Source organism: Pongo abelii, chromosome 6 (genome assembly GCF_028885655.2).
Source record: "Pongo abelii isolate AG06213 chromosome 6, NHGRI_mPonAbe1-v2.0_pri, whole genome shotgun sequence".
NCBI classification, from domain to species: Eukaryota; Metazoa; Chordata; class Mammalia; order Primates; family Hominidae; genus Pongo; species Pongo abelii.
The window spans coordinates 136,780,565-136,794,172 of record NC_071991.2 but is presented as its reverse complement, the minus strand read 5'-3'; the positions used below and the strand labels follow the sequence as shown (position 1 = coordinate 136,794,172).

Sequence of the window (13,608 nt, the reverse complement as noted above, 5' to 3'; positions counted from 1 at the left end):
TTGTCTTTTAGTTCAACTTCTCTTTTATAACTGTTCAATAATTTTCATTCAAATACATGTTCTTAGAGAAGTATAGATACTGAAGTTTCATCTACTACTTTTTTTTTGTAGTCTTACCAAATTAAGCAGAATTTGTCTACTACTATTAAGAATTTACCTCTGCTTCTCTTTTCTTTGCCCGTGCTTTCTCTACTTCATCCATTACTTTCTGGGATTCCTCCACATTCCCTTCAGCTCCTAGTTGTTCCACCTTGGCTAACAATTTACCTATTTCTTCATTTAACTCATGAACACGTTCTGCCTAAAAAGAAATAAAAAAGAAGATCGTGAATAAACAAGAGAATGAATTTTAAACTTCAAAGTATTTCAGAACTGCTGAGAAAAAACTTGTTATCTAACGCAATATGTGGTTAAAGAATGCTTTCTGAGCATATCCCAAATGAACTACTGAGACATCAGGATGTTCTGAGCCTGCCTGCCTTACCTCAATGAAGTCAGGGCTACTACTTGGCCCAATATAACTTTCTGTCCGCTGGCGAGGTGGTGTACTCCTAGTGTAAAATACCATTTCTTCCATGATCTGGCCCTTTGTACTTTTCTAAACCATCTCTTGCTACTCCCCCACCTCACAACATAATTTATAGTTTCCCAAACTTATCCTGTTGTTTTCTACCTCTGTGACTTTGCATATACTCTTCTTTCTGGGATGGGATCCCTTACCTCTCTTGTCCGCCTACTGAATATTCACTCGTTCCAACAAGATCCAACTCAAGGGCCATTTCTGCAAAGCATTCCTGAACAGTCACCACATCCCAGCCCCACTTAAACACATCAGCACAGATGGCCATACTCTCTCCTTTGTGTCACCTTTGTATCTTTTTTGACAGTTCCTTTGATAAATATCATACTACTTTAAGGACAGCTATCTGTATTTCCCATCTTTGTATCTCTAGCGCTCAGCAAATAGCCTACCTAGGCTCAAACATGAGTTAAAGAAATGAATTGGTGGATCAAGTTCAGGAGTCCATCAGATCTGACTTACTGCTAAACCAATTACTATCCGTGTAATTTTGGCCACATTACTTATACCTGAATCCATTTCCTCATCTAAGAAGTACCTATCCCACAAAGTTGTGAGAAATGAGAAAATATGCCTTGTATGTACACTGCATAGCACCTTGCTGATTTTCAGCATACTCGCCTGGCAACTTCACTCTATGAGTCCTTAGCTTTCCACTGGGATTAACTCTTGCCTTGGGAAAGAATACATTCCTCTTCCTCATCACCATCATCACCCTCGCAACTTAGTTCATTCTTACTGTTGTAATGGCACATAAAACATACATATAATCATTATTTGGGCCACAAAGTCTTTGCTGTATGGCCAATTATAATATGTTAGCAAAGAAAGTTTTAATTTCTTGTTGTTATTGTTGTTTTTGAGATGGAGTCTTGCTCTGTCGCCCAGGCTGGAGTGCAGTGGCACGATTTCAGTTCACTACAACCTCCGCCTCCTGGGTTCAAGCAATTCTCCTGTCTCAGCCTCCCACGTAGCTGAGATTACAGGCATGCACCACCATGCCTGGCTAATTTTGCAGTTTTTGTAGAGACAGGGTTTCACTATGTTGGCCAGGCTGGTCTCAAACTCCTGACCTTAAGTGGTCCACCCACCTTGGCCTCACAAAGTGCTGGGATTACAGGTGTGAGCCACCAAGCCCAGCCGAAGGTTTTAGTTTGGTATGAGTTTCCAGTCCCAACAAACCAGTTTACTGGTTTAATTAATAATCTTTACTTCTCAAATATCTTTCAACCCAAAATACTTCTTCCCTCAATGAGAGTCCAATTCTATTATCACTATCCTCCCTCTCTACCAAATGGTTATTTTCCTTTAAATACATCATTGAATGACTAAACTGTTGTCCAAAACTTTTCTTTCTTCCCTGTATCCATGTCCTTGACCATGTAATCGTGTACCATCGTACTCTGACTGAATTTGGCCATGAACTTGCTTTGGTTACTGAGATGGCAGCAAACATGACCAAAGGAGAGGCCTGTGTGATGGGGCTTGATGCTTCTGCACCTCTGCCACCACCATGACAACACGGCCAGGCTAGCCTGCTGGGCATGGCTCTGCATCCGCTAGTGGATTGCAAGGCATGTGAGTAAGCCCAGCTGAAACAAGAATAACTGCTCAGTCAAGTTCAGCCTAAATCATTGACTGCAGAGTCATGGGCTAAATATATACTTACTGTTTCAAGTCACTGAGCTTTGAAGTGGTTTGTTATACAGCATTTGTGTGGTGATGGATAACCAATACAACCAATACAACCAATACAACTCGGGCTCTACCAAGCACTTACAGATCTCTTCCAACCACGAGATACTAGATCCTTTGTACTTCAGGATGCCAGTCTTTCCAGTCCCCATCTTCAGAGAATTTTCAGAAAAGGTTTGACTAAAAGCAACCCTTTTCTCAAACGATGGAATCTATTTTCATTTGTATATACATATCTGAACGCCATATTTTAATACTGTCATCTAAACTCCACCTGGGTAACTCTTTTTCTCCCATTCTGCATTTTCATAAAACACACTAGATCATACTGAATGGAATATAATTATGTTGTAATAAGTCATCAACAAATGCAATATAAAAGACCTTGTTTGGATTCTAATAACACATCGACTCTATATATAAAAAATAAACATATACTGGATAACATTAAAAAAATTACTGTTAACTTTATGTATGTATTACTGTGGTTATAATTTACAGGTGAAATATGACATTTAACATTTGCTTTTAAAAGCAAATAAAAATACTGTGGTATATCTGTACAATGGAGAAATAAAAAGGAATGAACTGATACACACAACTTGAATGAATCTCAAGAAAGTTATATGGAATGAAAAAGGCCAAATCTCAAAAGCATACACAGGATTTCATTTATGTTAACACTCCATGAAATAACATAACTACAGAGATAGAGAATAGGTTAGTTGTTGCCAAGGGTAGAGATGCTGGGTGGGTGTGAAGATGGATGTAACTATAAAAGGGGTAACATGAGGGAGTCTTGTGGCAATGTTATAGTTAAGCATCCTAACTGTGGCTGTAATTACACACGTGATTAAACTGCAGAGAGCTGGCCAGGCATGGTGGCTCACACCTGTAATCCCAGCACTTTGGGAGGCCAAGGTGGGCAGATCGCTTGAGGCCAGAAGTTTGAGACCAGCCTGGCCAACATGGCAAAACCCCGTCTCTGCTAAAAATAAAAAAAATTAGCTGGGCCTGGTGACGCACGCCTGTAATCCCAGTTACTCAGAAGGCTGAGGCACGAGACGTGAGCCCAGAAGGCAGAGATTGCAGCAAGCCAAGATTAAACCACTGCACTCCAGCCTGGGCAACACAGCAAAACTCTGTCTCAAACAAAAACAAAAACAAAAAAACTGCACAGAGCTATACATACAGACATGCATACACAAATAAATGCATGCATAACTGGCAAAATCTGAATAAAATATAAGGATTAGACCAATGTCAATTTATTTGATATTGCACTATATTGTATAAGATGTTTACATTGGGGCAGACAAGAAAGTATACAGAATTCCTTGTATATGTCTTTGCAATCTCTTGCAAATCTAATTATTTCAAAATAAAAACTTAAACAAAAGGAGTCGAAATAATACTTCGTACTAATGAAATGATTAAAATTCTTACCTTTGCTGCTACTTCAGCACTAATCTCTTCTTGAGTTTCTGCTAATCTTTTCTTGGCCACTTCTGTTCTACGATCACAATCTGCAATGAATGACTGCAAATGATCCATGGCCTACAAAGTTTAATTAAAGACAATTACTGTCAGAAAGTCAACTTTATTCAGAAATATCTTCATACAAAAATCACACTTTGCTTTTTAAAATGCTACCATGGTGGGGCACGGTGGCTCACATCAGGAATCCAAGCACTTCAGGAGGCTAAGGCAGGCAGATCACTTGAGGCCAGCCTGGCCAACTTGGTGAAACCCTGCCTCTACTTAAAATCCAAATTTAGCCAGGTGGGTGGTGCACAACTGTAGTCTCAGCTTCTCGGGAGGCTGAGGCAGAAGGAACACTTGGGCCCAAAGAGGCTGAGGCTGCAGTGAGCCCTGATGATGCCAATGCACTCCAGTCTGGGTGACACAGCGAGACCCTGTCATTAAAAAAAAAAAAAAAAAAAAAAAAAAAAAAAAAAAAAGAAGCTGGGCGTGGTGGGTCACGCCTATAATTCCAGCACTTTGGGAGGCCGAAGCAGGTAGATCACCTGAAGTTATTTGAGACCACGCTGGCCAACATGGTGAAACCTCGTCTCTACTAAAAATACAAAAATTAGCCAGACATGGTAGTGCACGCCTGTAATCCCAGCTACTCGGGGAGGCTGAGGCAGGAGAATCACTTGCACCTGGGAGGCAGAGGTTGCAGTGACCCAAGATCGCACCACTGCATTCTAGCCTGGGTGACAGAATGAGACTGTCTCAAAAAAAATCACTTGAAGACATGGAGAAATGTTCAGGATTCATTTGTAAATAAAAAGCAAATTACAAATGTTATGCAGTAAGATCCCAATTTTGTAAAATAAAGACAGAAAAATCTGCTGCAAGTCTAGATCTGAATGGACAAAAAGAAAATACAGAAAAAATGGAAAACTATGCAAAATGCTAACAGTAAGTATTTCTGAACATTTTTACCCTTTTTTCTTTTAATTCTCCAAACTGCTTTAGAATTTTTTCTTTTTTAAGAGTCTCGCACATCAGGAAAACTTACCTTTTTTCAGAGAATAAACCATTGAGAATTTTAGCAGTATCTACACTATAAAAATTCAATATTTATATAAAAGACATTTGTGAGGCACATATTAATGTCTACAATTAATAGTTCATTTAAAAGTAAGCTTTAAGAATTCATTCTCAAGTTTGGACTTCCAAATCTTACTGTACAGAAATATAACTAATTCAAGATACAAATGTTTAACTAAAAATACAAATTTATTCAGCACACACTGAATTCCAAAAGTAGTTGGATAACCCAAGAATTTCTTCAATGTGAAAAGCAATAAGGATCATTTTTTAAAAAGCTTTAATCTGTGATAACATAACAATAGTTAATTTCTTTTAATTTGAAAAATTTTAAATCACAACAGAGATCTATTCAAATTTCCTTATGTAAAGATAAAGATGGCATCTCAAAGCAGTGAGAGAAAAGATGGACTAATTAGCAAATAGTGTTGGGTGACTAAGTAGCTATGTGGGGTCGGGGGGAGACTAGATCCATATCTCAGTTCCTTAAACCAGAATAAATCTGAGATGAATCAAGGACTTAAAAGTCTATAAAATGAAGCTAAAATATGCCAGAAGAAACCACAGCAGAGAACTCTTAGCACCTCAGAAAAAGAAAAGTGTTTAGAATTAATGAAACAGATTTGGTTTTTCTGTTTGTTTTTTGAGACGGAGTCTCGCTCTGTCCCCCAAGCTGGAGCACGGTGGCACGATCTAGGCTCACTGCAACCTGACTCCCGGGTTCAAGTGATTCTCCTGCCTCAGCCTCCCGAGTAGCTGGGATTACAGGCACCCACCACCATGCCTGGCTAATTTTTGTATTTTTAGTAGAGATGGGGTTTCACCATGTTGGCCAGGCTGGTCTTGAACTACTGACCTTAGGAGATCCACCCCTGCCTTGGCCTCCCAAAGTGCTGGGATTACAGGCGTAAGAGCCACCATGCCTGGCTATAGATTTGTTAAAGATTGATAAATCAGAAGATATAAATATAAAAATACCCCGCAAGGCCAAAAACCACCAAAAAAGCACGGAAAATGTGTTGTAAATTATATTTCTGAAAACAATTTCATTTCCATTAGCAGAAATTCTTGGATACTCAGAAGACAGGAGGACCTGCTGGTTGGTTTATCTCCTAAACCAAATTTAAAACATCTATTATTTCACTAATAAAATGTATCATAAGATTTATGCACATTAGTATGTTTCATGTAATGCTGATTGTTATGTTTTATATATATGCAAAAAACTTTATTTTTATGCAAACGATTTTCATATAAAAGCAACAATATAAAGTTACATTTCAGGCTTTTTTAGGTATCTAAATGGTGTCTTCCATTTCTTGGTTTTTCATTAAAAACATCGTCCTTAATATCCCCCAAACGGCCGGGTGCGGTGGCTCATGCCTGTAATCCCAGCACTTTGGGAGGCTGAGGCGTGCGGATCACGAGGTCAGGAGATCAAGACCATCCTGGCTAACACGGTGAAACCCTGTCTCTACTAAAAACACAGAAAAATAGCCAGGCGTGGTGGCAGGTGCCTGTAGTCCCAGCTACTCGGGAGGCTGAGGCAGCAGAATGGCGTGAACCTGGGAGGCAGAGGTTGCAGTGAGCCGAGATCAGGCCACTGCACTCCAGCCTGGGCTACAGAGACTTCGTCTCAAAAAAAAAAAAAAAAAAAAAAAATTCCCCCAAACACCCATATGCATGTCCCTCAGTATCTGTGGGAGATTGGTTCCAAGATACCCAGCGGATACCAAAATCCATGAATGCATGTTTAATATAAAATGGTATAATCTCCCAGTACATATCCTCCCATATACTTTAAATTGTCTCCAGATTACTTATAATACCTAATACAATGTAAATGCTATGTAAACAGTTATATGTAACGTTTGGGGAATAATAACAAGAACAAAATGTCTGTACATGTTCAGTACGGATGCAACAATCCATTTCTTCTGCTAAATATTTACAATCCCCAATTGGTTCCTTCTACAGATTCGACGACAGATATGGGGGGCCAACTATATATACATGTATATATATAAGTAGATTCAAAAATAAATACGAATGTAAAAACTCAGTATATTACTAAAGATAGGTCCTTATATACACTATAAATTAGTTGCTTACATTTGCTTGATATTTCCTTAATCATTACTATTTTGTTGGGAAGAATATGCTTAATTTTCAAAAGAATATATGAATCATATGACTTTTACACATTTTCTTAAAATAGTCTCACCTCATATTTTTAAAAGAGTTGTCAAGAAAGTACATGATCTTAGAGTCTTACCCTTCATATAACCAGAGGATAAACCGCTAAGAGTTTTTCCTATTAAGAGACATTAATCCACATTCACAATGTTTTACAGCAAAAGATAACAACAAACCATTAAAGCAAAATCACATACATCAAGTTCAAAGAAAAAATCTTGTTCTTTGGATGCAATTTCATAATCCGCTCTTAAAGCCAGGTCATGGACTTTCAGACATTCTCCAAGATCCATTCTCTGGAAGGGAAAAAAGACATAATATTAAAACAAAAAAACCATGTTTTTTAAAAAATGCTTCAACAACCACAGTTCTTTTCAGAATACATATTAAGTCATACAGATGCTTTTTTATGTAGGGGCTTCCAAATTACAAAATTTCATAGACAAATATAAAACGTGGTGTCAGAAGAAAAAAATGGCACCAATTCTGTCTACCAACAGATGGGAACAGGGATCACTTGTATTTAAGAATAAATGGATATGGAAAAGCTTTTCAGAATCTGAAAAAAGCTTCTAGCTTCTATATCACAACACAGTTCATTTAGCTCCACAACACAAAAAAGATCAAGTTAATTTTAAACCAAACTAAAAGAATACATAAATCGAATTGTTGAGATGTCAATGTGCTTTGAAGAACATCCTATTTTTCAAATAAAGATGGGAGTTCTCAAAAAACAGACTGGTGGCCGGGCATGGTGGCTCATGCCTGTAATCCCAGCACTTTGGAAGGCCAAGGCAGGAGGATTGCTTGAGCCCAGGAATTTGAGACCAGCCTAGCCTGGGCAACACACTAAGACCTGTCTCAATTTTAAAAAATAAAAAATTTTAAAAACCCACAACAAAACAGACTGTTGACTTTGATATAGTCTTGTCTGGGGACAAGACTCCATATAAACTAGTAAAGAGGTGATTTACTAGTAAGACCCAATATAAGTGCACAGAGAACAAGCATTTAATCCCACTTATAATAAGCATGTATCAGTGAAATAAATACTCTTACTGAATCTAGGGTCCTTCTACTTGGAAATTCCAATTAGGTGTTATTTACCAAACCAGAGGCTTTCCTCATATCTGAGACAAAATATCTAAAAATCTATCCATTTTTACATGTATCTAGGCAACTGATAAGATCTTTCATGAAACTTTTTTGGGGGAAAATATGAGAAAAAATTGGCAAGATGTAAGGATCATTACAGGTATGATTAATCAGTGATGAAAGCAAGGCAGAGATTTTCCAATTGGAAGTGTGACCACCCTTGGAATACCTCAAAATCTCTGGAGGGTTGGTAAAAAGGGAGTACAAGTCATTCTCCCTCCTTTGACTATTAAGTTCCCACTTGTGGCAAGCACTATCTTAGGTACTAGGGATATAAAGTGACACAGAGAGTCTGACTTCATGGAGCTTACATTCTATTTGAGGGGAAACAAATAACAAGAATCATGTCTGTGAACAAAGTTAGATGATATAATAAAATAGCAATGCTCCCCATTATTATGGGGGGCTACTTGGGATGAGTTGGTCAGAGAAGACCTTTCTGAAGAGGATACAATTAAACTGGATCTAAAGAGGGAGAAGCAAATGAATCTTAGGAAAAGGCAAAAAGTAATGTTCCAGGTTGTACAGAAGATTTAGAAGGCAGATCTTTAAAATATTTATTTATTTATATGCCACTATTAATCACAGAGAAGTTTATGGTAACAGGGAACAGGAATAGAGTATGGCACACAGGTCTGAGCCTTAGCTTTGTATACAGTATCTAGAAATGAGTATGCCTATTTAACTTGTCAACAACCTAAATATGTATAAAACAAAAGCATGATAATTAATTTCATGAAATATCCCAACTAAAAAGGATAGTTATTTCACGAGATCAAGATTCAAAAGTATTAATAGACCAGATAAAATTTAAAACAAATAAATATGAAGTCCTATAGTTACATAACCAAGACAATAAATTTACAAATAAGTAGGTATGAGCAGGGAATCAGACATTTTAAAAATGTAAGTAGTCAAGAGTAACAGTTACAGTATGGCACAACTGAGAAAAATCTATATTGTCTAAAACTAACTCAAAGAGGACACAGTATAAACAAAGTAGGAACTCTCTACTGAAGGCTGGTTTTAAAAGCAAACCACTGCTCTCCAAAACACACATTCTAGGTACTAACACATTTCAAAAGGAATATGAGAAAATTAGACAAAGTATCTCAAAACCAGGCTATACAAAAAAGCCAGGGAACAGAAATAAATAGAGAAGACAAAAGATGTGAACCAACTTCAATCATAAAGCAGCAGAAATAGATTTGTTTTATTATGGCCCGAAGGGACTCCAGTGAGTCAGACTTTAACTCTCTGAATACTTTTTCTTCTTTTTTTGAGACAGGGTCTCACTTTGTCACCTAGACTGGAGTGTAGTGGCATAATCATGGCTCACTGCAGCCTCCACCTCCCAGCTCAAGCGATCCTCCCACCTAAGCACCCCTCCCCGACAAGTAGCTGGGACCACAGCCCCCCGCCACCATATCCAGCTAATTTTTTATTTTTTTTAAATTATTATTATTATTATACTTTAAGTTTTAGGGTACATGTGCACAATGTGCAGGTTAGTTACATATGTATACATGTGCCATGCTGGCGTGCTGCACCCATTAACTCGCCATTTAGCATTAGGTATATCTCCTAATGCTATCCCTCCCCCCTCCCCCTAATTTTTTTTTTTTTTTTTAAGTAGAGACAAAGGATGCTATCTTGCCCAGGCTGGTCTCAAACTCCTGAGCTTGAGTGATTCTCCCACTTTGGCCTCCCAGTGCTGGATTACAGGTATGAGCAACTGCACCTGGCCAAGAAAATATTTTCAATAATCAAAGCTTTCTGAAGATAGAACAAACATCCTCAGAGTTAGTGAGTTCCCAGATAAATGAGGTATTCAAACACTGTTTTGACAACCATTTTACTAGGATATTAAGGAAATAATTCAACCATCAGGTAGCTTTTTTCTTCCTTCGGACTCTTAGACGTTGTGACTATTAAAAAAAAGAAAAAAACCAACAATGTTTCTGGCCACAGTGGCTAATGCCTATAATCCCAGCACTTTGGGGGGCCAAGGTGGGAGGATCGCTTGAGCCCAGGAGTTCCAGACCAGCCTGGGTAACATAAGAAAACCCCGTCTCCACAAAAAGTAAAAAAGAAAAAAATTATCCAGGCATGGTGGCCTATGCTTGTGGTCCCAGCTCCTCAGGAGACAGAGGCAGGGTGATCACTTGAGCTCTGGAGGTCAAAGCTGCAGTAAGCTGTGATCATGCCACTGCATTCCAGCCTGGGTGACAGAGGTAGACCCTGTCTCAAAAGTAAAAACAAACAGAAAATATTTTTCTGTAAAACTATATTACCTTCAGTTCTTAATTATATAATGGAATGAATGGGAACGTATAAATTCTGCCCCTAAAGTTATCCTTTGGGAAATAATGAGGACTCAACACTGTTATAAAAGTCCTCATCATGCTTAATGGTATTAAAGTACTGTACTGTTACTGAGCATGCTGAGATTTTTCCAAGCTCCAATCCTTACCCCCCGATTCATTGGTCTGGTTTAACAAGCTAAGGAGTTTTTCAGTGACAATAAACAAAAAGTAAAGCTTTCTATGGATGTGTAGAAATTCAAATTTAAAAGGTGCTCATTAAACAATTATTAAGAAAATGCAGTAAATATTCCTAAGAAAGAATTCCAGAAAATGTAACAGGAATGAAAGAAGCTAATGGCAGAAGGATGCTGTCATTGTCATGGATATGCCAGGCAGTAGGTTTCTGAAATTAACAATTTCTAAACATCAATCATGCCAACAACTTCCTTAATATTTTATTTCCACAAGCTATAGCTGTTCACATGATGCTACATTTTATTTCATAAAATGCAAGATGTCACAGTTGGAAAGGCTTTTTGATCCACTGTGGTTCTCAACCTAGACCTGGGGAACTTTTACATAATATTGATGGAAGCTTTTAAAAAACAGTCCCAATTCCTACCTCCCAAAGACTGACTGAATTGTAAAAGCCCCCCAGGTACTTTTAATGTGCAGTGTTGAGAACCACTCACTGATCTAGTTTTATTCCCATTCTTTGCACAGAAAGAATGACTTGCTCAGGGTGCTTATCAGAAAATCTGGTTAGACTGATTCCTAGTCTAATATTGCTTCCACTTTACCATGCTAGTTTCGGTTATTTCAGTACTAACTTACCTTTCAATATTTTTCAGTAAGTCATTCCCCACAACATCTAAAAAAGCTCACCGCAGAGATTCAAAGCAGCTGTCTACTTCCTTTCTTCCGTATCTCCTTTATCTTACTTTCATCAGTTCCCTGATCAACTACATTTCCAATCCGTATTCAACAAAAACTTAAAAGTAACACACAGAAATTTTGCCTCATTGTTTTTAACCTAAACATCTCTGTCTCTATCGCAATAATTCTAGGCTCCCTGCCTCCACTTCTTTAAAGTTACATCACACAACCAACCAAAGGAAGAAAAGCAACTATGTAGACCAAGAACAAAACGAACACAAGAAAAGATACAATTTTACCACTATAGTAGAGGTGGACTTTTTGGTGAGAGTAGCCTTTCGGGGAAGGCATGCCATGGGGAAGATGCATGAGAGGGGGAAGATTAACTCACTAAAATGTGAGCTCCATAGGGCAAGGATTCTTCTGTTTTATCTACGATGTGCCTATGTTGAATAAATCGAACTGGGAAAGAGGGAAAAGAAGAACATTTGGCACAGGGCGGCTTATTAACAAGCCAGAGTGGTCAAGATGAATTCCAGGACAAAACTGATCTGAGCTTCTGGAAGGGAGGTTCTTCTTAGCCTCTCCTTGGATTATCTCTTTTCCTTGGACTCCTTACCTTCTTAAGTGTTTTGAGCTATTCTTTTTTCCTCCAAGAGGCAGGCTAGTTGGGCTTGTCACTTTCTGGGCTATGAGTCCTTGCAAGTTTATAGTCTAGCCTGACTCATCATAGTAGATTTTGGTGTCAAAGCCCTAGGACCAAGGGCCTAATTATAATAAAGAAGGCTTTTTTTGTATGTGGAATATCCTCAGTGGTTATCTCTTCAGGGAGCTGGTGGGACAGTAGGTATAGCCAAGGCAGATTTTCAGAATACTAGGCATCTATGTTCCTCTGTCCATACCATGATGACTACTAAGCATCTACTCTGGCACTGTGCTATGCACATGAGAAGTATTTAAAATTTAAAACAAGGTCAGGTGCGGTGGCTCACTCCTGAAATCCCAGCACTTTGGGAGGCCAAGGCAGGCAGATCACTTGAGGTCAGAAGTTTGAGACCAGCCTGGGCAACATGGTGAAACCCCGTCTCTACCAAAAACACAAAAAATAGCTGGACAGGGTGGCAGGCACCTGTAATCCCAGCTACTCAGGAGGATGAGGTACAATAATCACTTGAACCCAGGAGGCAAAGGTTTGCAGTGAGCTGAGATCGTGCCACTGCACTCCAGCCTGAGAAACAGAGTAAGACTCTGTCACAAAATATATAATTATTTATTTATTTATTTTTACTTTTTTAGAGACAGGGCCTCACTCTGTCCCCCAGTCTGGAGTACAATGGCATGATCTCAGCTCACTGCAACCCTACCTCCCAGGGTCAAGCAATCCTCCCGCTTCAGCCACCTGACACCTGAGTAGCTGGGACCAACAGGCACACATCACCATACCCGGCTAATTTTTTGGAGACGGAGTCTCGCTCTGTTGCCCAGGCTGGAGTGCAGTGGCACAATCTCAGCTCACTGCAACCTCTGCCTCCCAGGTTCAAGCAATTCTCCTGCCTTGGCCTCCGTAGTAGCTGGGATTACAGGCGTGCACCACCACACCTGGCTAATTTTTGTATTTTTAGTAGAGTTGGGGTTTCACCATGTTGGCCAGGCTGGTCTCAAACTCTTCACCTCAGTTAATTCAACCGCCTCAGCCTCCCAAAGTGCTGGGATTACAGGCGTGAGCCACCACACCTGGTCTTAAAATTTTTTTTTTTAATTTAACAAGTAGTTGCTGGGTGCGGTTGCTCATGCCTGTAATTACAGCACTTTGGGAGGCCGAGGAGGGCAGATCACCTGAGGTTGGGAGTTCGAGGACAGCCTGACCAACATGGAGAAAGCTCGTCTCTACTAAAAAAAATACAAAATTAGCCGGGCGTGGTGGTGGCTGCCTGTAATCCTAACTACTCAGGAGGCTGAGGCAGGAGAATAGCTTGAACCTGGGGGGCAGAGGTTGCGGTGAGCCGAGATCACACCATTGCACTCCAGCCTGGGAAACAAGAGCGAAACTCCATCTCAAAAAAAAACCAAGTAGTTTACTTCATAATTAAATTCCTTCCACAAGTTTATTCTTGGTTTTTAATTTTTACGTCTAAATGCTTAGATTATAGATTTAAAAAAAATGCTTATTTGTAATTAAGTTCAGTTCTGCATTTTGTCTTCTCCATTCTGAATCCATTACTCCATGAAATGTTGACCAAA

At 39.0% G+C, this 13,608-nt stretch overlaps 1 protein-coding gene across 14 annotated transcripts in view; it reads right to left on the bottom strand.

Moving 5' to 3' along the window:
* The window catches only part of LUC7L2 (LUC7 like 2, pre-mRNA splicing factor), a 66,243-nt gene that overhangs the window by 17,382 nt on the left and 35,253 nt on the right, over positions 1-13,608 (bottom strand). For all 14 annotated transcript variants that reach the window (XM_024249568.3, XM_024249564.3, XM_054560683.2 and 11 more), the window contains 3 exons: positions 7,228-7,326; positions 3,722-3,832; positions 158-301 (listed from right to left, as the gene is read on the bottom strand). In XM_024249568.3, coding sequence (XP_024105336.1) covers positions 158-301; positions 3,722-3,832; positions 7,228-7,323 — 351 coding nt within the window. In that variant the 5' untranslated portion in view covers positions 7,324-7,326. The remainder of the gene's footprint in view (positions 1-157; positions 302-3,721; positions 3,833-7,227; positions 7,327-13,608) is intronic.